General features: G+C 36.6%; 1 protein-coding gene across 4 annotated transcripts in view; it reads left to right on the forward strand.

The window, feature by feature from the left end:
* Positions 1–26,182, forward strand: part of HAO1 (hydroxyacid oxidase 1) — a 118,363-nt gene that overhangs the window by 73,385 nt on the left and 18,796 nt on the right. For 3 of the 4 annotated variants that reach the window (XM_078149729.1, XM_020985640.2, XM_078149730.1), the window contains 3 exons: positions 2,618–2,776; positions 2,856–2,925; positions 8,334–13,923. In XM_078149729.1, the coding sequence (XP_078005855.1) occupies positions 2,618–2,776; positions 2,856–2,925; positions 8,334–8,404 (300 nt within the window). In that variant the 3' untranslated portion in view covers positions 8,405–13,923. Of the gene's footprint in view, positions 1–2,617; positions 2,777–2,855; positions 2,926–8,333; positions 13,924–22,492; positions 22,562–23,651; positions 23,704–26,182 lie in introns of those variants that run through there. The other variant, XM_078149728.1, reaches the window with a different exon arrangement.

Genomic DNA, 26,182 nt, shown 5'->3' on the forward strand with positions numbered 1-26,182 from the left:
GAAACCACTAGTAGTAGTTAACTTGGAAAAGAAGGTATTGTGGCCACTAGATGGAGCCGTGGATACTCTGGAGGCAGGGAGAACTGAATTCAAATTTAACCTCAGATACTTACCAGCTATTTGACTCTGGGCAAATCACTTAATCGCTGTCTGCCTCAGTTTCCTCAACCATAAAATGGCAAATGTAATAGCACCTATCTACCAAGGTTGTTGTAAGGATAAAACGAAATATTTGTAAGGTACTATGCAGGTGCTGGCTATTATTGTGTGATAGCTGTTATCAAGTATTGTAATGGCTGACACCAGGAAGAATGTTTAGATTCATTCATATTTGGCTCCAGAGCACAGAAAGGTGCTGAGACAAATTTAGTCGTGATGTAAAGAGGAGAAAACATACCAATTATAGTTTGTTTAAAGGTGGAATCAGTTGCCATGGGAGGTAATGCATTTACCCTCACTGGAATTCTTCAGGTAATAATAATAATTAATACCCTTGTTTGTCCTTTCTTCTTGAAGCGGACCATGACATTAAGAAGGTGATGCCATGACACGGAAGTAAATTGGATTTAAGTGAGGGAAGGTGGTACAAGGTCACCAGCCTCACTTTCTCCTCCAGAGCTATCTGGGTCCAGTGGCAAGATATAGATTGGGATGACTGGAGTCCCCTAATAATTAATAGTAATAATGATGATGATAGCTAATGTTTATATAGAGCCTACTATGTGCCCGGCACTGTGTTAGGGCTTTGCAATCATTATCTCATTTGATCCTTACAACAACTCTGGGAGGTAGAGGTTGTTATTATCCCCATTATACAGATGAGGAAACTGAGGCAAACAAAGGTTAAGTGACTTGCCCAGGGTAACACAGCTAGTAAGTATCTGAGGTTGGATATCAACTCAGGTTATACTGACTTCAGGCCCAGCACTTTATCCACTACGCCACTAATCAGGGATGTTGTAGAGAGGAATCTTGTTCAAGTAAAGGTTGAATGAAATGGACTGTGACATCTCTTCAGACTCTAAGATTAGTCTATACTTCTGTGAGGTCTGAAAGTTACAATCTTGTGGGGAAATGACATTATAAAATATAAGAAAGAGGATAAGATTAGGACACGGATTGTTTCTTTTTTGAAGCCTCAGTGCCTAGCCAGTGCCCGACATAGAAATGATGAATAAATGCTTCTTGAATTGGATTGAAAAGTACATAGCCTATAGACAATGAATGTTATGGAGGTCAGGAAGGAGAATGGTATTGAGAAAGATTTCATTAAAGGGTGGGACTTGAGCTTGATATAGAAATACCCTTTAAGTGTCCCTTAATTCTACAGTAATATTTGCTAGCATTTATATAGTACCTTAAGGTTTACAAGGTGCTGTATGTATATTATCTTGTTTGATCCTCACAATAACCCAGGGAAAGAGTTAGGATTATCCCCAGTTTTTAGAAGAGGAAACTGAGGAAGATAGAATTTAAATAACTTGCCCAGGGTCACACAACTAAAAAGTGTCTAAGACTGGATTTGAACTCAGATTGAAATTTCCTGATTCTGGCCAGGTCCAGCACTTTTTCCACTGTACCACATATCTACCTATAGCATTTTCTTGGATAGCCATGTAAAGACTATATTTAAGATTCTAAAACCTAAACTCAAAAAGGTTTTCTGTCATACCTTCGGGAAGTGAAAGCAAAGGAAACACCAGACTCTTGCCATAGCTTGTTGATATCTGGCACATATAGGATGTTGGAAGGTAAGAAAATAGGATAGAGATATAAAATAGTGGGCTTATGTTAAATTTATTTGTAATCTGTCTCACTGAAAATTATACAGCACAGCAAGGGTACATCTAGTGGAATCCCAGCTCCATCACTATAGTTGAAAATGCCAGGCCACAGATAAAACCTTCTATCCCATAGATACACGACACCAATCTGGACTTAATTTTGTACCACAAGGTTCATGTCATAAATGTCTTTCCTAGGTCATTTTTAGGCCATATTCAGTGTTTGAAATAACCTAAACAGACTATTTGATAAGCTTTGAAAATGTGCATTGAACCCAAGCTGGTTAATATTTTTCTCGTTTCTCCTTACAAATTGGGGAAATGTGCTTAATTACAGCTTGCATCATAGTTTGGAAATTGTAGCACTTATATGTTGATGTAATTTGCCTGAATATAAGAAGAAAGCAGTGTATATGTAAATTGATCCAAAGTATGTTTGGCAAGGTAGCAAAAACCAAATGGGAAGGGAGAAAAACTCACATTACATGCCAAACCATTCAGGGCTATGGGCCAAATTCTACCCTTATTCACTCCATGGTGGAAATCTGTGGCCAAATTCAGCCCTCAGTTCCTTTCAGGAAACTCTCCCAGAGATTATCCCAAAACTTGAATGTAAAGGGAATGTTGATGCTTTTAGTTCCTGGTCTATTCCTCTTCTGTTTTTTTTTTTTTTAAGGAAGTTATTTTACTCTTGACCCTAAACCTGCATTCCTGTGGCCTGCTGCTTTCACCTGAAGTCCTGGTCTGATGGGATCAGCAGCCTTTGGGTGGCCTTGAGCAGGGTTTCCTTTAAATGGACAGATGATATAACATTTTCTGTCTTGCCTTCACAGATTGATGTCCTGCCTGAAATTGTAGAGGCTGTGGAGGGAAAGGTGGAGGTGTTCTTGGATGGGGGTATACGTAAAGGAACGGATGTGCTGAAAGCCCTTGCTCTTGGGGCCAAGGCTGTATTTGTGGGGAGACCCATCATCTGGGGATTGGCTTATCAGGTAACTGAGTAATTAAATAAACAAATGTCTGGTATGAGCAAGTCAGACTAAGCCAAATACTTCCCTCTAATTTATTTAGGGAGAGAAAGGAGTGAAGGAGGTTCTGGAAATGCTGCAAGAAGAATTCCGGTTGGCCATGGCTCTTACTGGTGAGCTCTTAAGTCTTTCATCAAGTCAATCAATAGCGTTTATTGTGCCCTTTGCTGAATTTTGAACACTATAGCAAGGCTGCTTTTATGTTGCAATGGATAGAGGGTAGGGTCTGGAGTCAGGAAGACTTGAGTTCAATCCAGCCTGAGGCACTTACTAGCTGTGTGACTGTGGGCAAGTCACTTAATCCCTGCCTGCTTCTGTTTCCTTACCCGTTAAGCAGAGGTAATAACAATGCCTACCTCTCAAAGTTGTCAGGAGGATCAAGTGAAGTAATATTTGTAAAGTACTTCACCCAGTGCCTGGCACATAGGTACTTCATAAATGCTCAGTTCCTTTCCCTATAGTAGGCATCTTGGAAGAAAATGGAAAAACATGGTCTCTGTCCTTTAGGAGCTGGTAATGTATTTGTAATACAGAACATACTCTTATAACTAAAAAGGACTGATCACATATTTACTGAGTGATGTCTCTATGTAGGTATTACGATAGACATGTGCCAAAATGACATACAAGTGTAAGATATATTCTCTGTTCACAAATAGCTTGGAGAGAAGGGAAGGAGGGAATGACAAGGTAAAGGAGCAATCTGGAAGTTTTTTTTCCCTTTACAACTGCTATGAGTTATTTGAACCGTTCAGGTCCATTGGGAAGACAGTTGACTCTCTACCATCCCCCCAAGTGCATTTCCCTTTAAGGGAAGTCTAAAACACAGAGTGGCGCTATAATAATCTTGTTCTCAGGGAAAGGTGGGTGGCAAGGGAAGTTGTGTTGGCTGTTTATAGGCTCCTGAGATTCCACTGTGTGTGTGTGTATGTGTGTGTGTGTGTGTTTTACATTCTTTCTTTCGGCTGAAATAAAAATTATAGAATCATACACTTAGAATTGGAAAGGATTATACAGGTCATCTAGTCCAACTCCTTTATTTTATATATAAGAAAGATGAGGACCAGAAAAATTAAATGAATTGCCTGGGGTCACAGAGCCAATAAGTGTCTCAGATGAGATATGAATCCAAATCCAGTGCTCTATCCACTAAAACCCACTGCTTTTCATATACAGGTTGTCCTGAATCCCGGCCCCCCCCCCATCCCTGTCTCTCTCTCTCTTCTCTCTCTCTCTCTCTCTCTCTCTCTCTCTCTCTCCCCATATATATACATATATATATATGTATATACATATACATATACACATTGCATTTGTATTAGAACCCAGGGCCCTTTTGGCCCACATTTTTAGAGACATACACAAACCATATTCTTTTTAAAAAATTTATGGAATAAAGCAAGATTTCTATAACACAGAATAATTAAAAAAAAGGTGGTTGCACATGAAACTGCAAATCTATGATGTGCAACTTGCTATTCCTTTTAAATAGATATTCTGATGTGTTTATAATAAACCTCAGGTGAGAACAGAAGAAGCCAAATTCTGAATCTCCACAGGGAAACCTCAGGTCAGACGGGACATGAATCACATTGATATTTATGAGAATTCCTTGTAGATTGAAGCCAGTTCTTGAGAACCCATAGCTTGAGTTTCTGAGCTATAGGTTACATCTATAGTCAGTCAATTGGTTTATCAATAGGCATTTATTAAATGTGTACTATTGTTCCAGGCACTGTGTGAAGCACTAGGAATACAAAGAAAGAAAAGAAAAGTGTCTATCCTCACAGAACTTTCAGACTAATGGAGGAAACAACAGACAAATGATTATATACAAACAAGATATATACAGGAAAAATTGGGGGTTGGGTCAGAGGGCTGACACTAATATTAAGGAAGGCTTCATGCAGATGATGGGACTTTAAAGCTGAGACTTGGAGGAAGCCAGAGAAGCCGAGAGGCAGAAATGAGGAGGGAGAGTCGCAGGAATGGAGGACAGGCAATGAAAATGCTCAGAGATGGAGTGTCATGATTGAATAAGGTATAAGAAGACTTGAAAGGTAGAAAGGAATCAGGATATAAAAGGCTTTAAAAGTCAAACAGGTGATTTTATATTTGATCATGGAACTAATAAGGAACAACTGAATTTGATGAAATAGGGGGCTGACATAGTCAGAACTGCACTGTTGTTGTTGTTTCAGTTGTTTTCAGTCAGGTCTGACTCTTTGTGATACTATGTGGGGTTTTCTTGGCAAAGATACTGGAGTGGTTTGCCATTTACCTCTGTAGCTCATTTGGCCGAAGAAGAAACTGAGGTAAACAGGGTTAAGTGACTTGCCCAGGGCCACACAGCTAGGAGGTGTCTGAGTCCACATTTGAACTCAAGAAGATGAGTCTTCCTAACTCCAAGCCTAGCATTCTATTTACTATGCCAGGGAGTTGTCCCTCAGAATTGCACTTAAGGAAAATCAATTTGACAGAGGAGTAGAGAGTGGACTGGAATGGGGAGAGACTTGAGGCAGAGACCAACCAGCAGACTAGGAGGTTTCTAGAATGTCTAAGAATAGTAGGTTCCTAGGAATTCTAACCCTTTTGGTAAAATTTTTTTTAATGGGGCTTTGTTTTCATTTTAAAAATCTTTTGGGGAAGTTATCCCTAATTTCATTTTAGTTACTTAGTTTTTCTGTCTTTTTTTTTTTTTTGGAGGGGGAAGAGGGAGGCTGGACATGCCTTGGCAGAGAGGCTTCAAGATATACTGAATATAGCACTCAGCTTGAAGTCAGGAAGAAACGGTTTCAAATCTTGCCTCTAATACTTACTAACTATGTAAACTTCAATAAGGCATTTAAGGGGAAGGGAACAAACATTTATTAAGTTTACTATGTATCTCATTTCATGCTCACAAGAACCCTGTGAGGTTGATGCTATTATTATTCCCATTTTTCAATTGAAGAAACTGAAGCAGGTAGAAGTTAAGTGAATTGCTAAGTATCATGTAGCTAGTAATTTCCTAAGGCCAAATTTGAAATCAGGTCTTCCTTAATCTAGGCTTAGTGCCCCATCTATTGTGCTGCATAGCTACCTATGATCAGTTTCTTTTTCTGGAAGATGAGAATAATATAGCTATGTTACCTACTTCAGAGTTATTGTAAGGTTTTAATGAAATAATATATTGTCTCCCAAAACCCTTTTTTGGAGACCCCGTATGCGTAAAATGCTTTCTAAATATTAAAGTTCTATCTAAATGTGCAAATTATTGCTGTTGTTGGGGAGTTGACACACAAAAATAAAGCAATAACTAAAAATGCAAGATAACGTAAAACAGTTCAGTTGAGTGGGGCAGAAAATAAATGTGTTTTAGTAGTCTAGTAAAAAAGGAGGAGGTAGCAGAATCTTTTTGGTAGTTCTATAAAGGAAATGGGCCTTGAGTTTGGCCTTCAAAGATGAGGAGTAGCTAAAGAGAAGAGGAGAAGGAAAAAAGAAGATCATTTGGAAAGTTGGAATTCACTTAAATGTCTGAACAAGGTTGAGATGACGATTTTTTAAAATGAAGGTCACTCTGGCAGCCAGTGTAATATAGATGATAAAGACCTGAAGTAAAGTAGGAAAATCAGGAATGAAAAGAAAAAGACAGATTCAAAATATATTATTTGATCAGTCAGTCAAAAAACATTTTTGAAGCATCTACTATGTGCCAGGCACTGTGCTAAGTACCAAGGATACAAAAAAAGTCAAAAGATAGTCATTACCCTCAAGGAACTTACTATCTAATGGAAGAGATAATGCAAACAAATGTATACAAATAAGCTATCTACAAGATAAATGGAAATAAATATGAAAGGGAAAGAACTGTAATTAAGAGGGGTTGGGGAAGTCTTCTTGTAGAAGATGGAATTTTATTTGGAATTTAAAGGAAACCAGCAGATGGAAATGGGGAGAGAGAGCATTGCAGGCATGAAAGACAATCAGAGACAATGTCTGAAGCTGAGGGATGGAGTGTCTTCTTCATGGAACAACCTGGAGGCAAGTGTCACTGGATTGAAGAATTTGTGTTGGGGAGTAAAATATGATAAGACTGGAAAGTTAGGAGGGGGTTAAGTTATGAGGGATTTTGAACACCAAACAAAGGATACTGGAGTTGATAGGGAGTCAATGGAGTTTATTGAGTGGGGGCTGGGTGACATGGTCAGATTTGTGCTTTAGGAAAATCATGTTAGTGGCTGAATGGAGTTATGGAATGGAGTGGAGAGAGACTTGAGGCAGTCAGACACACCAGCAGGTTACTGCAATAATCCAGGGCATGGGTGATAAGGGCTTGAATCAGAATGGTGGCAGTGTCAGAGGAGAGAAAGAGACATCTTCCAGTTATATTGTAAAGGTAATATTGACAGACTTTGGCAAATCAAGAATGATTACTAGGTTGAGAGCCTAGGGACTGAAAGAATAGTGCTACCCTCTACAGTAATAGAGAAGGTAAGAGGAAGGGAAGATTTAGGAGGGAAAGATAACAGTTCTATTTTTAACATATTGAGTTTAAGATGTCTATTGGTCATCTAGTTTGAGATATCTGAAAGACAGTTGGAGATGTAAGATTGGAGGTCAGCAGAGAGTCTGGGGCAGGATATGTAGATTTGAGACTCATCAACATAGGAATAATGTTTAAATATGTGGGAGCTGATGAGATCCCCAAGTTAAGTATCTCTGGCATAGAATAAATGGTTTCTACTTTGCAGTTGTTATTCACATGTGGCTTACCCAAAGGTGTAGTATGTTAGCTGTTTCCTATAGATCCCCAAATGAAAGAAATACTGAAACATTCAATTAGAGTTTGTGAAATGCTTGTTGAATATACTGAAAGAATTATCACTTTTCCCGTAATCAGAAGCTAGAGTAGGAACAGAATATGGCTTCTTCTGTGGTCCCATAATAGGTCCTCTGTTACTTTTCTTCATTCTGGATTCATCCTGAGTTACTGATTCAGAACAGGTTTAGTGTGCCTCTGTACAAGGAAGATGAAACGAATTATTGAGGCAATTATCCAGATAATTCCATTTCTAAAACCATGTAACTAAGGAAGATGGCAGGTTTATTGTTATTTTTTTAATTGTCTTTATGACCCAGATTGTCTACATTGATTGAATCTTCGACATGATTGCTTGACTCTCCATTGCATTTTGCCTGTGTAGACAGTCTCTGAGGGAAGAATGACACCCTGTGAATCATCACCCTGAGTTTTCCTTTGCTACAGAGACAGATCCTAAAGGAAAGCTTTCAGTCCCCAAAGATCTATTAAATGTGGCAGAAAGAATATACTCTTTGTGTTAATAAAAATATGTGCCAGTCATTTCGTGTTAAGGACTGTTTAGGTAATAAAAATGGTCTCATGCCACATAAGAGTTGGCAGGCCTACCTTGAACCATAAACTTTACATTAGTCAAGTTTTACATTCCTTGAGAAAACCATTACCCGACTGATTATTATTGCATTTATTTTATATTAAATGTATGTTTTATTTTTTCAGGGTGCCGGAATGTAAAAGACATTGACAAGACATTGGTGAGGATAAATCCATTGGTTGTTTCCAAGATCTGACAGTGCACACTATTTTCTCATCTGTATTCTTTCTTTCAGCATGTGTTTCTTGACAAAGAGACACTGTGCAGAGGGTGACCATACTCTGTAATTTTGAGCCACCATACAAAGAGCTTCGTTCTTCCCCAACAAAATAGAAACCCCTTTTAGTTCATTGCTATTGACTTTTCAATGGATGTCCCAGGATCATTTAAAAAAAATGCACTTGCATCCTAGGAATATATTAGCTGTTAAAAAAGAAAACATTGAAAATGAGTTTAAACAACTTAATTCTCTAAAAAGGTAAAAAAATATACCTTGGCAAAATTTGGGGCCCATTACTGACAAACAAATGACTGTCCAGAGGGGTTCCCTCATTCAAATTGGTGGAGATAGCCTAAAAATTGTGTCTCTTAAGATTGAGGTCATGAGCTTAAGGACAGATTGGAGGCAGGGCTGTGAAACTGATTTGATGAATAAGAAGCAGGCTTTGCATTATTTGGGAGTGTGCCACTTAATGATATATGATAAGGAGTTTGCTTGTTTTACAACTGAAACCCTCTCTTGTCCATGGTCTACTTCCTTTTTGTCCCTTCTGAGTACTAAAGATCTATATTACTCTAATTCTTTTGATATTTTCTGATGATTTCTCCACCTCTGTTACTTTCTTATTTTCCAAATCATCCATTACTATTACAGTCTTGGGGGATGCTCCCAAAATCTCCAGGCTAGAAGGGTTGTTAGAAGTCATCCAGTCGATGTTGTCCAAGGATAGGAATATCTTCTACAATATTTTTGACAAGTGGTCATCCAGGCTCAATTTGGAAGTGTACTAAAGAAAAACTCACTACCTCTCAAAATTATGAGGTTGGATTTTTTTTTCTCCTGAGAAAAGTCACTTAACTCAGTCCCCCAAGGGTTATAGAAGCCTTTGCGGTATAGCAAAATGAAAATGTTGGAGAATTAATCACTGCCTGAAAATGCTACACATTTTGTAGATCTTTCCTCTACTTTTCAAATTGGGATGACCCCATTTATTAATCTATCCTTATAAAATTCACTAGCACAAAGATTTACTTTACCTGATTTTTTAAAAATTAACTATACCTAGAGAATTTTGTTTTCAAGTATGTAGAGCAAATACTGTAGTTATACTATAGGATTTGAATCAGAAGATTTTTTTTTCCTTTTTTTTTTTTAAAGCTGGAAGGGACCTCACAGAGCAACTCCCTCATTTTTATGTATGAGGAAACTGAGGCCTGGGAAAGTTATGTAACTTACCACGGTCACACAAATAGGAATCAACAGACCTCAGATCATACCAATTCATTTTTTAAATTAGTTCTGGAATCAATCAACATCAATAAATCAATCATCCAAAAGGCATGTACTGGGTCCCTGCTATTTGCTAACTGTGCTAGATATAAAACTATCCAGTGTGGTACCTACTATGTCACAAAGTTTTAATTTTTTTTTGGCTAAATAATACATATAATTTTAATGCCTAAAACCTTAGGGATTATCTAGTTCAATGCACTCTTTGTGTAAATGAGAGAATAGAGAGAGACTAAGTGACTGGTTCAAGGTGTCTTAGCTTATTGGTAGCAAAGCCGTGATTAGAAACAAGATCTCTTGACTACCAGACCAGAGCTTTACTCCCCTACCTCCCTTTTCTAGACTAGATTTAACCAAAGAATAAGTTATTTCTTGGGAACTTGTCCAGAAGGATCAAGAAACCTCTTCAAAATTATATAAATAGAGAACTAAGAGCAGAGCTCATGAAATGTGAGTTTCTCTTCTTTTGTTTAGCCTAAAGAAGCATGCTTCCATTTCCACGAAGATTCATGTTTCTATGTCAATGTGGATTTTCACAGAAATTTTAAGTGTAAGAATATATCCACAGGGTTGTGCTGGTAAATGTTTAACAACTGGATCTCCAGAAGAAAAAAAAATGTGCACAGCACACACAAGTTCAATCTTTTGTAATTAATGTATTTTAATAATAATATTTTCTCTATTACTTTCTTGGGCATAAATAAACAATAAATCAAGGTCTGATTTGTAGCATTTGCCAATTTTCAAGGCATAAATGATCACACTGAAAATTTAACAATTGACTCTCTCAAGCCAATTTGAAATGGCTCTAGCACACCTCGTGTGTACCCATATCTATTGTAGCAACGTTTTCATGAAAAATCATATAGTGACATGAGCAGGTATAAAGAACATGGAGAAGTGAAAATAAAACACAATGGTTTCTTTATCTCTCTCTGTCCCTTGCTAAAAGCAGTTCTTTCTTGGGCAAGCCACTTAATCTTTAAACTTATATTCTCTATCTTTGCAATAGGAAAAAAAGTTTTGTCTAATGAAGTGTTTTGAGATCTTTAAAATCAATGTAACAATCTACAAATAAAATAATGAGCAAAATAACGTAAGTAAAACTCCAGGTAGCACCTGGATTCATAGTTTCTTAGACCTTAAGAGATTATTATCTTGATCAAACCTCTCATTTTACATATGAGGTAACAACATTCTCCTATGTCAAAGTAGTTTTCCTAATCTCTTACTTCTAGGTAATGTTAGTATTTGGGCTAGAACATGTGTCCTGTTTCCTAGTTCCTAGTCTAGTGCTCTTTCTACCATTTTATTTTCCAGTCAATCCAAATGAACAAGCATTTATTAAGCACTGACTATGTGAAAGGTGTAAGGTATACAAAGACAGAAATTAAAAAACAAAATAACATTCTTGCCCACAAGGGACTTACATTCTGCTTACATTCCCCTGCATAGAAATTCAGTAACTCTAGGTACATCTTCTCTCTTCCCATGTTATAACAGGTATGTAAGGGTCCATGGGCACTTTGTCCTCCCAGTTCTGTGACCAAAGATAGTACTGTTGTTTTTGTTTGACCTTTTAGTGCCTATGAAAGCCATGTATTAAAGTCGTGACTGTCTAGACTGTTAGGGAATGGCTGTCTAGACTACCAGGGGAGAGAGATTGATCCTTCCTTGGAGTTTTATATAAACATAGCTCCCAGGAAGAATATGGAAAGGGGGCTATGAAGTGGAATCCTTCCTGCTCTTCTATGCTTGGGAACATGAATTCCCTGGCCTGCACGGAAGAATTGAGCTAAACGGTATTGATGTTTCATCGCGTGCAATTTTCAAACTGTATCCATGTCAGCACTGTGTTATTCATTCATTTGTTTATCTTGCCAAAACATTGAAGTTTGTGAAATAGCCTTGAGCATAGTGATGGGATAGTATAACATGAAAGGAAGTTGTGGCTTGATCTCAAGCAGAGAGAAAAAGACTTTCCTCTTCATCGTAAAATTCTTTCTTTATTTACTGCCTGGTGGACTGTGTTGCATGACGGTTGCATAGCAACAAAATAAAGTTTGTCTGTTTAAGGAAACCTGAATGTTTCTCATAGCATAAAGACAGCAAATGCTTTCTGTTTACTCCACTTATATTTGCTACAATGTGGACTGTGTCACATGTCAATTATGGAACAACAACAGAATGATAGTTTATTTTAGATAATATAAATGTTACTCAAAAGATAGAGAAGGATGATATCGCATGTTTACATGTTGGGGACTATTTCTATGGTTTAAAAGATGTGATTTCCTGTCCTTATCCAATCCCACTTGAGCAATAGGCACCTTCCTTCCTCTATGTTCTGATGGTCCATGGTTAGGGAAAAAGAAGCTTGTCATTGCTTAATTAACTGTTCTTCTTTTCTAATAAAATAATGAATTTATTCATTAACGTATACATACTTTCACACTCAAATTTTCTGAGATTTGAAAACAAAAGATTAAAAACAACCTATTAATATGGTCAAAATAAACCCTAGGATTTGATGAGTAATAAATTTGAATTTCCCTTTCCAACTACCGAGAACAGAACAATATGCCTTCACTAAACCTAGATCTGTACCTGCAGTCTCTGACCATGCTGGATGTCTAGAAAATCAGCCACAAGACTTGACAGGCATTAAATCATGTCCTGTACTTGCAGCTTGAAACTACTTTATAGGAAAAATCAGTTGCCTATAAAGGTAAACTCTTGGAGTTAGTATATTTATGAAAAATGATAGTTTTGGGGGCAGCTAGGTGACATAGTGGACAGAGCAACAGCACTGAACTAAGGAGGACCTGAGTTCAAATACAGCCTCAGATCAGACACTTGACATTTACTAGCTATATGACCCTGGGCAAATCACTTAATCCCAATTGCCTAAAAGAAAAGAAAAAAGAAAAAAAGAAAAATGATAGTTTTCTCCATTTCCTGCAGTCATCATTATTCCTAGTAATACAGCACCATTATGTAATACATTTAATATTCAATGCAATATATTCAATTATCTAGTTTAATTTATTGCATATATTTAGAAAGGCAAAAATGTGATCTCATGGACTCCTGAACTAGCAATCAAGATATTACCATATCTTGAATAAATCATCTCACCTCTCTGTGAAATAATTATCTCACATATAAAATGAGTATATTATACTTCATCTGATTTCCTTGGCATGGATATTGCAGTGATATTATGGAATTATATACAAGGGAATACTTTAAATTATTTGGAAGGAAAGTACTCTATCAATTCAGAGTAATACTATTTATTTTCATTAACTCTTATAGATCATGAGAAGATCATTTAGTATATATATCAAGACCCTAATATTGTGAAAGAATTAACAGACTTCCCCAAGGGCAACATATTTGCTAAGTGCCTGGACCAATGGCAGTAACAGTATTTTATAAATGGTGGTAGGAAATCGGTAAGAGGATTTCCTGACTCATCCTTATTTTGCCTGGGCTCTGCTGCCCATGTTACATTCATGCCAAAAAGGAAAATAGGCAAGAAGGCTCAAGTGAAAAATGACTCTTTTTCACTTTCCTCATGCCCTTGTTACTTTGATGCTCCAGTACTTTGATCCATTCTTACATTGATGTCAATATTTCCTCCAACAGTTCACATTACAACCCTGTCACACCTCTTCACCCATGCTGTTGTCTTCCATAGACAGTCTACTCAATGAGCTGGAGGCCTTCCTCTACCAATTTTAATATTTCACAGATACCAGTGCCATGCTTGAGTGCCAGCTGTTCCTCCCTCGTCTGTCCTTTGTCCCCTTGATTAATAATCATCTTATATTCTGTGGTTTTGACACATTTTGTCAAATACATTTTGCATTCATAGAGAATTTCTGAATATCAGCAGATGGACAGATTGATGCAATGTACATCACTATGGATATCAACGGATTCCAATGATCTTTATTTACCTTAATTTAATGGTGCTTTGTAAGAGCAAAGGAAAAGACCAAATTATTTGGTGATTTGTTTCATGGTTTTATTTTTAAAGTTATTTGACTGAAAATAAAATAAAGGTTTACCCATAAAAAAGCTATTTTTGACATGAACCCAGCATGGATTACAATGTAACATTTCAATGTAAGCGATACAGAAATTTGCGGTTAGTGAATGATCCAAAATAATAATAAAAATTCAATTCTTGTACTTCTTTAAGCAGTTGATTATGCATGGCACTAGAGGACAGCTTTATATATATATATATGTATTATATATATGTATTATATATGTGTGTGTATATATATGGGTGTATATATATATATATACATATATATATACATACATACATAAGATTGTCTATAAGATACCAGATGACAGGTTAAAAAGGTGAAAAATTATATCAGCTGGTAACTTTGCCTCTTCTATTCTGCTCAACTGGTTTGGCTGATGCTTTCCACTGAATTGACCAGATGTTTTGTTGTCATGTAAACCTAGCCTGAAAGAAGTTCACAAATTATCCCCAAACCTCATTTTAGACAAATACTTCAACTTTCTCCACTCAGCCTTTTTTTTTTAAACCAGGGCTGCTAACAATTAAGCCAAAATGTTTAGTTTAAATTTTATCTCTTTTCCCTTCTCCTACCCACCTTCTCATGCAAAGCCTTGCCTGCCCAAAGGCAGACTGTGAAAGTAAAAGAAACAAAGGTCTTGGAAAATTCATAAGCTGGCTAATCAGAAAGCGAATAATTGAGAATTTACTTAAGTAAACTAAATGAATAGGGGCCCTAGAGTCATTAGCTGTGATCCCAGAGTCCAACCTGATTGATCATGAAATGTGGTTTTCTCACACAGACACACACACATGCACACTCCTCCCCTTGCGAGTATTTTTAGGAGAAAGATGAAATTCATCTGGAAGGTTCCACCGTTCTTGCTTTTTTACCTGAAGTGCCTCCTGACTGACAGCTCATAAGGACATATTTCTCCCCATCCCAACACTACTAGTGACAACACCATTAGCAAGCCTTTGCATTTCTCATTTACTCATAAACCTGTCAACAGATTCCTTGATTTCAAATTAATGAAACATAGCCCCTGACCACACACAGTTTTAAGAACCCCTGTTTTAAAGTATAATTAATGCATTTAGTACTAATCACCAATTTATTTCCAATGTATTTACTGGAAGACAGGTTTCATTTCTTTTTGTGACTTAAAATGTGACTTAAAACCATCATTGTGGCTGTTAGTATAGTGAGGGGAAAAAGAAAAGCCTAGTGGAGTATGGAGGCAAAAGAGAATGCAAGTAGTAGGACTGCTCCTATTTACTGAACACTACCCTGAGAGAGCCTCTCACCTTGGTGAGGGCCACAGGGGCAAGGTCAGCTGACAGCATGGAGCACTTTCATCTAAGGCATTGTATCTAGGCCATTTAGAGAAAGCTAACAGAATGAAGGTCATTGATGTATCTCGGACAAAGCTGGCTATTATAATCTTTAGGTCTGAGAGAGATTTTATGTGAATAAAAAGCTGTCAAGGGAGACCTGTAAGTATGAATAGGCACTACAGAAGAAGCAATAAGGCCTCCTGGGCATGTTCTTTGTGCCTGGACATAGCTATGTGTTCTGCTGATTGCCCTCCCTTTCAGGATGGTTTCAGGGGACTCATAGCGTGTATCCCTGAGGCCTATACCTAAGTTGAAAAACTTTACCCAGGTCAGCAAATGCTGCACCATCAAGATCATATTATTTCCCCCTCTGCCACTTAATAGGATTTTTATTTTTTCCAATTAGATGTAAAGTTTTCAACATTAACTTTCATAAGATTTTAAGTTCCAAAGTTTTCTCCTCCTCACCCTTGCCCCTCCCCAAGACAGCAAGCAATCTGATATAGGTTATACATGTACAATTATATTAATCGTATTTCCACCTTAGTCATGTTGTGAAAGAAGAATCAAAACAAAAGGGAAGAACCATGCGAAAGAAAAAACAACACTAAAGACACAAAAAAAGTGAAAAGAGTATGCTTCAATCTGCATTCAGACTCTGTAGTCTTTCTCTGAATGTGAATAGCATTTCCACATCATGAGTCTTTTGGAATTGTCTTGGGTCATCCTATTGCCAAGAAGAGCTAAGTCTATCATAGTTGGTCATCACACAATGTTGCTGTTACTGTTATACAGTGCTGTCCTGGTTCTGCTTATTTCACTCAGCATCCCTTCATGTATGTCTTTCCAAGTTTTTCTGAAATCTGCCTGCTCATCATTTCTTACAGAACAACAGTATTTCATTACATTCACGTGCCACAACTTGTTCAGCCATTCCCAATCAATGGGCATCCCCTCCATTTCCAATTCTTTGCTACCACAAAAAGAGCTGCTATAAATATTTTTGTGCATGTGAGTCCTTTTCCCTTTTTTATGATCTCTTTGGGATATAGACCTAGCAGCAGTATTTCTGGATCAAAGGGTATGCACATTTTCGTAGCCCCTTGGGCATAGTTCCAAATTGCTCTCCAGAATGGTTGGATAAGTTCACAACTCCACCAACAATGCATTAGTGTTCCAATTTTCCCACATCTTCTCCAACATTTATCATTTTCCTGTTTTGTCATGTTAGTCAATCTGATAGGTATGATGTGGTACCTCAGAGTCATTTTGATTTGCATTTCTCTAATCAGTAGCGATTTAGAACATTTTTTCATGTGACTGTAGACAGCTTTAACTTCTTCATCTGAAAACTGCCTGTTCGTATTCTTTGGCTTTGACCATTTATCAATTGAGGAATGACTTGTATTCTTGTATATTTGACTCAGTTCTCTATATACTTTAGAAAGGAGGCCTTTATCAGAAACACTGGCTATAAAAATTGTTTTCCAGCTTTTTGCTTCCCTTCTAATCTTTGTTGCATTGGCTTTGTTTGTGCAAACCCTTTTTAATTTCATTTAATCAAAATTATCCATTTTGCATTTCATAATGTTCCCTATCTCTTACCTAGAATGTTATCTGAAAGTCAGTTTCTCATCCTAAAGACATACCTGTGTTAGGAGTAGGTAGTAGCACCTTAACAGTCCTGGGTGCCAGAACCCTGACAGTCCATATTAATATAGGTTTATTTTTTGTTTTTATCTCTTAGACTTTAACCTTGTCAAATGATATAAAAATGATGAATAATATAATCATAAGATTCATTTTACACATGAATTTGCATTTCTTAATATAATTTCAGGTTTTATTAAATATGAAATGATGATGTTCACTTGGCTTGTGTTCAAAAGCAAAAAAAAAAAACCCAACCAAACCAAGTTTTCTCTATAGCCAATATAAGAATCAACTTGCTCTTTCAAACTAAAGAGATTATTTGATCCATGCCAACAAATTAGGACAACTCAGAATATGATTGTGAAGTTAATCTAGAAATACTGGACCAGACAGAAAAATATTCATCCTCTTTGTCTACGCTAAAAAAAAAAATAACGAGTTGACAATTAGATTCATGTTAATGTTAATCACTAGGGGCTAACATTGGCCAAGTACCAGATCCTGTTCATTAGCCAGGTGCTGAAAGTCACACTCTTACCCTTTTGATTTTTAGTCAATCAATCAACAAGTATTTATTAAACGCTTTATATATGCCAATCACTTTGCTAGACATTGGAAATATGAAAAGTGAAAAGAATCAATAAATCTGTACTCCCAAGGAGCTTACATGCTTTGCATGACACTAGACAATCCTTTAGGTAAACACCAAGCTCTCCATAGCTCTTCTTCTGTTCCTTAGCTTTGTCCCCTTTTTATGTGGGCAACAACACTTGTCTAGTTAGCCTAGGGGTTAGATGCCTATGTGTGTAGGTGAATGGATTTTGCCAATTATATTTTATATTGTTAATCATTCAGTGGCACGTCACTGGATGTAGGTCACATGCCATCTCACATCTGCAGTTTGAGTCTCTGTGTGTGTGTGTGAGACAACCCCTAGAGTCAAGGCACTTTGTGGGTTCACCCTCTTAAAAATCACAAGTTCCCATCACTGCACTTAGATTTAATAATCAATAGATACTTTAACTTGAAACAAAGGCATTTCTAAAATGGTTTTATAAGTAACAAAACATTCCTACCATAAACCTCTCTTACTACTACCCAAAGTGGGTACATTCTCTCACAACTACACAAAAACGCCAGTGGAAAGTGTTAATAAACATAAAGTATACTAGTAGAGAGACACACATAGGAAGAACGTATGCAGCCCAAGTGACTTACATCTCCAGTGCTGCAGGGCCCCTATTTCTCTACTAGTGGTGTCTTTTGTTGCTGCCTGTGAATGCAGCAGTGATTGAGCTGGGCTTCTTGGCCTGTTCTTTATGGTTCAGTTCTCAGCTATCAGGAGTAGCTCTTTTTTCTGTTCCCAGAAGTCCCTCTCTTCCTGCCTTGACTCACTGGCATTACTATTTGCTGGGTACAGCATTTTTTATTGGATAAATAATTAGAATTTGAGATATTATGACAGATGGAGTTTGGGGGAGAGAAACCCATCCCAACCCTCCATGAGTAAAGGAACAGTTCCCTCTGAGGATTCTACTTTTCAGATCTGATTTCTATCTCAAATCACTACTTGGAAAGTATATCTTTCCTTTTTAAAAACATACCAGAGGTGTGGCTGGTCTTTGTCCATTCAATGGCTAGTTGCCCATAAATTCCATCAATTTTAATTAAGAACTTCTTCACATTTTGTAAAGAGATAATAAGAATGTAACCGCATTTCCATTAAATCCTTAACACCTCATTGTTTCTGTTACCTGTTCCTGAATTTTCGCAATTTCATCGACTGGGCTGGAGGCAAATGAATTGATCTAAGGTCATATCCTGGCATTCCCCCACTCCATGCTTCATGGTTCATGGTGCCCCTACCCACTGAGAAACACTACCTTCTTCTCTTTGCTGCTGATTCAATTAGATTCAGTCAAGCATATGGCATCACAGAGTTAATTACACAAGTATAACCTACCTGAATACAATTCTTTATTAACAACCTTAAAAGGGAAAAGAAAACAAAAACAGATATATTAATGCAAACCAACATGCAGACTGCCCTCCTGTACTCCTCTCAGACTCCAATAGTCCCAAATCAGATTATAGATAAAACCATCTAGGAATTTTAAAGAATGCAGTTCAAATGCTAAAATTCACTGCCCCCCTCACTCCACAACAACTCTCCCTGCCCCCCAGTCTGTTCTTATAGACAGCTAGCAGCTATTCTACTCATGGGCAGATCTCTTGTATGGTCAATGTCAAGTTAGTTAGTGAACTCAGGACATGGGGTGTCTGCCTAACTGCTTTCCCTCACTCATCACCCTCTCATTGCCAAGGAACTTTGATTCTGCCTTCTGACTTCTTCCTCTCCATGGCTGGCTCTTGCTGGCCAATATGAAAGCTAATTACTCTAAAAAAGCAGCTTGCTTATTTCAGGTGGAATATCTCAATGGCAGTACTAGTGGTGGAGAGGGACTACTTCTATCCCTTTCATTCTTTCATCTACTTTTCCTCTTTCTGCTCCTTTTTCAAAAGCCCTTCTTCCACTTTGATTTTGGCTTTTTTCCAATATTGATTGGCTGCTGAAGCTTTGTGGGTGATCCTGAAGGCGTGCCTATTACCTATTCACTTGGCATCATGTAGGCAATAAAATTGGGTTGATTGACTGCCTTTTTCATGTTTGATAAGATTTAAAAATATACACATAAAAACATACATATAAAAATGCAACTCTGAATTCCTTAATTTGAACCTATTCCTTAGATTATTTAAAATCCATTTTTTTTGTTCGTTTTGCCTACTGATAGTAATAGGAACAGGAAGGAACTATTCTAATTACTTGAGACACCTTGTATATATGCATATATTATGTCTTGCAAACTATAAAATAACAAAAATAAATGCAGTCAAAAGAAGTCAAAAGAAAGTTGGACTTGCTTAAGTCAGGAGATCAGGGTTCAAATATAAATTTAAGAATTTATTAGTCATGTGATTATTAGCAACAACCTTTCTGACCTTCACCTTTCTTATCCTTGAAAAGGGGAATAATAATATATTTATTCGCTATTTCATAGGGTTGCTATGAGGAAAGATCTCCATAAATAATATATTTAAGGATTTCCATGAAATAATAGCATACAACTATTTTTTGTAGAAAATCAATCAATCAATCAGCAAGCATTTGTTATATGTTTACCATGTGCCAAGTACCATGTTAGGGGCTAGAGACAGAAGATGCTTAACGCTTGACAGTTTTCTCATAGACTAGAATTGTGCTGTCCTTGTTTTATTGAAATGTTTTGCATAGCTGCTCATGGCAGTTGTGCACTTCATAATAATGTAATATTATGTAGCATAATATTAATATATAATAATAACCAACTTCTCTATAGGTACCTTTGATTCCATCTTCTCCAATTTGCTTTCACCCCTTTGATCATTTCATTTCTCTCTTTCCTTCTCTCTTCAATCTTCTCTTATCACCTGATTCATTCACTGTTGCTTAGAAATGTACTCAGGTATCCTGATTCTTAAAAATCCTTACTTTTATTCTCATCCTGTATCTTTCCTTTTCATAGCCAAATTCCTAGAAGGTGACATTATTTAAATTTGTTTCTATTTCCTGAGCTCTCATTTTTCAATCCTTTCAATTTGTCTTCTGACCCCACCATTTGATTGAGATAGTACACTCCAAGGTTACCAATAATAACCAATAGTTAATACTATTGACCAGTACCTCCATCTATATGTTGTGTCCTCACTTGGCTTTATGGCATAGTTCTCCCTTGGCTCTACTTCTCCCTGTTTGGCCACTCCTCATTCTCCTTTGTTTGAGGCTCATCTGTATTTCACACGCTAGGTATGCAGTCCTCTTAAAGCCCTGTCCTGTGTTCTCTTCTCTCCTTACATTCTTTTGCAGTGGTCTCATCAGTTTATGTGGGTTTAATTATCGTCACTACATAGTTGATCACCCACTCTGTATATCCTTTTCTAATTTCTCTTGAACTATAATCATGCACTACTAATTGCTTGCTGTGTATCTCCAACTCAATGTCTCATTGGGGACTCATATTCAATATGTTCAAAAAAGAACTCAGCAGCTTTTTCCGTAAACCAACACTTCCTCCAAACCTCCACCAATGGTGGAATGACCAATATGGTGAGGTCATCAACATCTTTTAATCACCCAGGTTTGCAACATCATCATCATCATCCTTGAATCACCCTTCATATCCATTCAGTTCCTGAGTCTTATTGATTTCCTTTGCGTTACTTTTCTTGAATCCTCATATCCATGTCTCTTCCTTCTGTCCCATTTTTTTTCTACTCACACACACACACATACACAATACACAAATCACTACCCCAGTTCATTCCCTCATCACTTTTTACTTGGACTAGTGCAATAGCTTCCTAATTTGTCTTCATTCTTCCAGTCTCTCCCCCTCTCTAATCCATTTTCTATTTATCTCCCAAAATAATATTTCTCAAACTTAGGTCACTCTCTTGTTCAAAAAAGCTTTAACATTTCCCTGTGGTCTCTTGGATAAAATTGTAACTTCTCAGCCTTATGTTTGGAGCCCTTCACATTGTAGGTCTAACCTATAACTCCAATCTTATTTCATAATTCTCCCCTCAATGCATTCTACATTCCAGCCATACTGGTCTAATGATATGTTTCCAAACACAGCATTCTGTCTCCTATCTCTGCGTTTTTGCATAAGCTGTAATGTATGCTTGGAATGTCCTCCCCTCTTAAATCTGTCTCTTAGATCCTTAGCTTACTTCAAGGTTCTTCTTGCCTCCTGTGGTTATCCTTTATTTCCCTTCCCCAATATGTTTGTGCTGTCTTTTTTAAAAAAGGAAATTTGATAGAAATATTTTTCTTTTACGTAACCTACATTTCTAACTGTATCTTTTTCCTAATTCCTCCCAAAGAGCCATACCTTATTATAAAGAATTTTTTAAAAGAGGGAAAAAAAAGTTCAGCAAAAATAAATAGCATATGAAAAAAGTCAGCTGTTATATGCAGTGTGCCACACCCATGGCCCACTGCTCTGCAAAGAAGTTGGAGAAATTGTCCTTTCATTGCTCTTTTTGGGGGCCCATTTTGGTCATTAAAATCTCACAGTGTTCATTTTTGATTGTATTGTTATTGTTCTTTCTATTTAGATTGTTTTAGTCATTATGGGTATTATTTTTCTGGTTTTATATACTTCACTTTGCATCAGTTCATATAAATTTTCTTATATATCTATGAATTTTCATAAAGTGTAAGCTTCTTGATGGCAGAGACTGTTTTTTGCCTACTTTTGTTACCCCAATACTGGTGACTGGCACATAGGAGGAGCTTAAAAATGTTTATTGATTAATATTTGTTTCTTATAGTACAGTAATATTGCATTGCATACATGTGCCACAATTTATATAGCCATTCCCCAACTATTTCCAGTTCTTTGCTGGAAATAAAAATACTGCTATAAAAATTACAGTGCATATTAGGCCCTTTGTTTTGTCATTTACCCCATTTGGATATATTCCTAGTAGGGAATCTCTGAGTTGAAGGGTATGGGGATTTTAGTCACTCTCTTTGAACAATTCCTTGGAACAACTCACAAATCTACTAACAATGTTTCCATATTTCTGAAATCCCTCCGACATTGATTATCCCTCTCTTTTGCCACTTTTGCCAATTTGCTGGATATACTGAGGAAATCTCAGAGTTGTTTTTATTTGTGTTTTGCCTATTATAGTGATGTGGAACAGAGGTCTCAAACATTCCATGGGCAACACTTCCAAGAGTGGCTGAAGAAAATGCAAAGGTAATTGGAAAGTAGTTAACAAAATGAATGAAAACACATAAATCATGTCAATATGTAGTTTCCTACAGCTTATAGGGATCCTTATGTATGTCTTAATGGCCCCTTTATCTATTTGACTTTGATACCATTAATGTGGAGCATTCTTTCATCTGGTTGTAAATAGTTTGTAATTCTTTTCTTGAGAACTATTTGTTCACATACTTTGACCATTTATCTATTGGCTTTTGGTCTAATTTTTTTTTGTTTAATTATTTGTATATCTTGAATGCTAGACCCTTATCAGAAAGAAAAAGATGATCCAACGATTTTTTTCTCAATAGAATGCTTTCCTTTTTCTCCTAGATACATGAATTTTTTTTCAATTTCATATAAATTGAAGTTGTTTTATTTTTATAATCACTTTTTAGTAAGAATTCAATTCCTAGCCATAGATGTGAAAAGTATGTGATCTGCTTCTCTTTTAACTTTTTAATGGTATGATCTTGAGTATACCAGTCACATATCTACTTAAAATTATTGTGGTTATATTTTAAGATGCTGATCTAAACCTAAATTCTACCAGAGAGCTTTCCATTTTTCTGAACATCTTTCCATAGTTCTTGTCAAATAAGAATTCTTTCCTTTTGATTTATGTTTTTTACATTTCTAGAACATAAGCTTTATTGAGTAGTTTGGTTTGTTTTTTTTTTTTTTATTGTGGATGGAGTGCTAGGCACGGCAGTTGTACTTTTTCCTCAAACACTTTACTAGCTATGTCACTTAACTTCCCTTAGGCTCAATTTCCTTTTCTGTAAAATGTAGATGATAGCTCCCACTTCTCTTTGGCGTTGTTAGGATCAAATGAGACAATTTATGTAAAGCATTTTGCAATTTTTTTTATGATTTGACTTTAAGAAGGTTTTTAATGAGTTAACAGTGTTGGTCTCAAATCTGGAAAACAACTTAGTTTAGGGATCAGAAACTGTATCTCAAAATGTTTCTATGGAACATGTTTTGCAAACTTTAAAGCATAAGTATTAGTTTATTGTTGTTTTTGCTGTTGTTATTTTTTATTTGTTTCATTGATCTACTTTTTATTTCTTAAAACCAGGAACAAACACTTTGGATGGTTACTACTTCATAATGTAGGTTGATATCTAAAGGTAACTATTCCTCTGTTAATTTCTCTGCTTTTTGTCAGTGTTGTCTGGATAATGTGGAAATGATTGAGACAGCTAGTGGATAGAAGATTGATGAACGTCTCTGATCTGCCAGGGGCAGAGCAGATGGCAGAATTGGGAGCTACTTGGGCACTGAGATTAGCCTGGTGAGAGACCCAGGCTGCAGATATTGGCAGATGTCATTTAAACAAGTAGGTCAAAATTGTCCACACTGACACCCCCAACCTCTGCAATTAAGGGCAATGAGAGATCTTGCTCATGACTTTTCCCACAGAGCTATCAGCCTTAAATAAGCTCATTTCTAAAACTGATCTTTGAGCAAGGACATGAAATTATACTGGTTGTGAAACATGTTGATTTTATTTCTTATTGCTTGATTATTAATTTTTGTTCTTGACAAATAGTTTTACATTTTCAATGTTATACCTTGCCTGGGGCTTCATCATGGTAAGCTAACACCACTGGAATACCTGGACCTTATAAAGCAAAGTTTAGAAGTTCCCAGATTTTGCAACAATTTGTACAGCCACTGTCTCTGATAAAATTCTTATTTCTAGAATATATAGGGAATTGAGTCAAAGGATATGAACAGGCAGTTCTCAGATGAAGAAATTAAAGCCATCTATAGTCATATGAAAAAATGTTCTAAATCACTATTGATTAGAGAAATGCAAATTAAAACAATTGTGAGGTACCACCTCACACCTATGTGATTGACTAATATGACAAAAAAGGAAAATGATAAATATTGGAGAAGATGTGGGGAAATTGGAACAGTATTGAACTATTGGTGGTGTTATGAACTTATACAACTATTCTGGAGAACAATTTGGAACCATGCCCAAAGAGCTATAAAACTGTGCATACCCTTTGATTTAACAATACCACTACTAGGTCTCTATCCCAAAGAGATCATAAAACTGGGATAAGGACCCACATGTACAAAATTATTTATAGCAGCTCTTTTTGTGGAAGCAAAGAATTGGAAATGGAGGGGATGCCTATCAATTGGAGAATGACTGAACAAGTTATGGTATATGAATGTAATGGAATACTATTGTACTATAAGAAATGATGAGCAGGTGGATTTTGGAAAAACCTGGGAAGACTTACATGAACCCATGCTGAGTGAAGTAAGCAGAGCCAGGAGAACATTGTACACTGTAACAGCAACATTGTGTGATAATCAACTATGATAGACTTAGCTCTTCTCAGCAATACAATGACAATTCCAAAAGACTCATGATGTGAAAATGCTATCCATATCCAGAGAAACACTATGGAATCTGAATGCAGATTGAAGCATACTGTTTTCTCTCTTTTTTTGTTTTTTGTTCTTTGTTGTGGTTTTTCCCTTTTGTTCTAATTCTTCTTTCGCAACATAACTAATGTGGAAATGTGTTTAATGTGATTGTACACGTATAGCCTATATCAGATTGCATGCTGTCTTGGGAAAGAAGGAAGTGAGGGAGGGAGAAAAAAATTTGGAAGGTGAATGTTTTATATATGTATATATACATATATATGTATGTATGCATATATATATGTGTATGTTGAAAACTATCTTTACATGTAATTGAAAAAAAATATTACTAAGTGGAAAAAAAGAAGTTCTCAGTTTTCTAAGCAGGGGCAAAGTGGGTGGTTTGCTGTTTAGAATTCTGTATTTCAGAAACAGATTTCAAGTCCAAGAGCATCCTGATTTGGACAACAGGCCTCACAGTTCTGTCATCTCAAGTAATAGGTATTCCTCCCAGATTAATGTGATCTGAAAATTCAGTAAGCATACTATCTATGCCTTCATCAAAGTCATTAATAAAAATATGAACAGAATCCACCTAGAAACTGTGTCTTTAGAGTAGAAATGGACCTTCCATTGCTTCCCTCTTTCTTCTTCAGAAAAAGATCTTCCTTCCCAAAGAACCTACACCTTCATTGTCTAGGGCTTGGTAGGTCTCTCTGATTGTTCGTCAAGGGTTTTGGCTGCTTCCAAAAATCCTTCCCTCATCTTACATAGAGTTACTTATTTCAAATAGATTATTGGAGATGAGTGTCATTGTTTTACACTTAATCCATATCTATTACCTATTTGTCAATTTTGGCAGGAATGTAGTGGGGAAACAGATCGAGTCCACTGAGGAAGAGAAGGAGGGGAACAAGACCTTCATATTGAGGCATCATTTTCCTTTTCTGTTACACAGTAGGAGCTCTCAAACTGCAATTGATATTATCTGTTTTCTCAAATTCACCAGATAACTTGGCAGCAGAGGAAATCCTGTTTTTCTTTTCAAAGCTCCATGTCCCTCTCCCTAATTACAATTAGCAAATACATCTTTATTAAAGATATAGAGAGAATTTTGTGGTTCTGGTGGAAAGAACAGTGGATTGGAGCCAGTATATTTTGGTATCCTTGCATGGGAAAGATCTCTTGCCCCAGTTGGAATGAAGGAGTTGAGGATGG

The sequence above is a fragment of the Phascolarctos cinereus genome, unplaced genomic scaffold (genome assembly GCF_003287225.1).
Source record: "Phascolarctos cinereus isolate Bilbo 61053 unplaced genomic scaffold, phaCin_HiC Scaffold_2;HRSCAF=192, whole genome shotgun sequence".
NCBI classification, from domain to species: Eukaryota; Metazoa; Chordata; class Mammalia; order Diprotodontia; family Phascolarctidae; genus Phascolarctos; species Phascolarctos cinereus.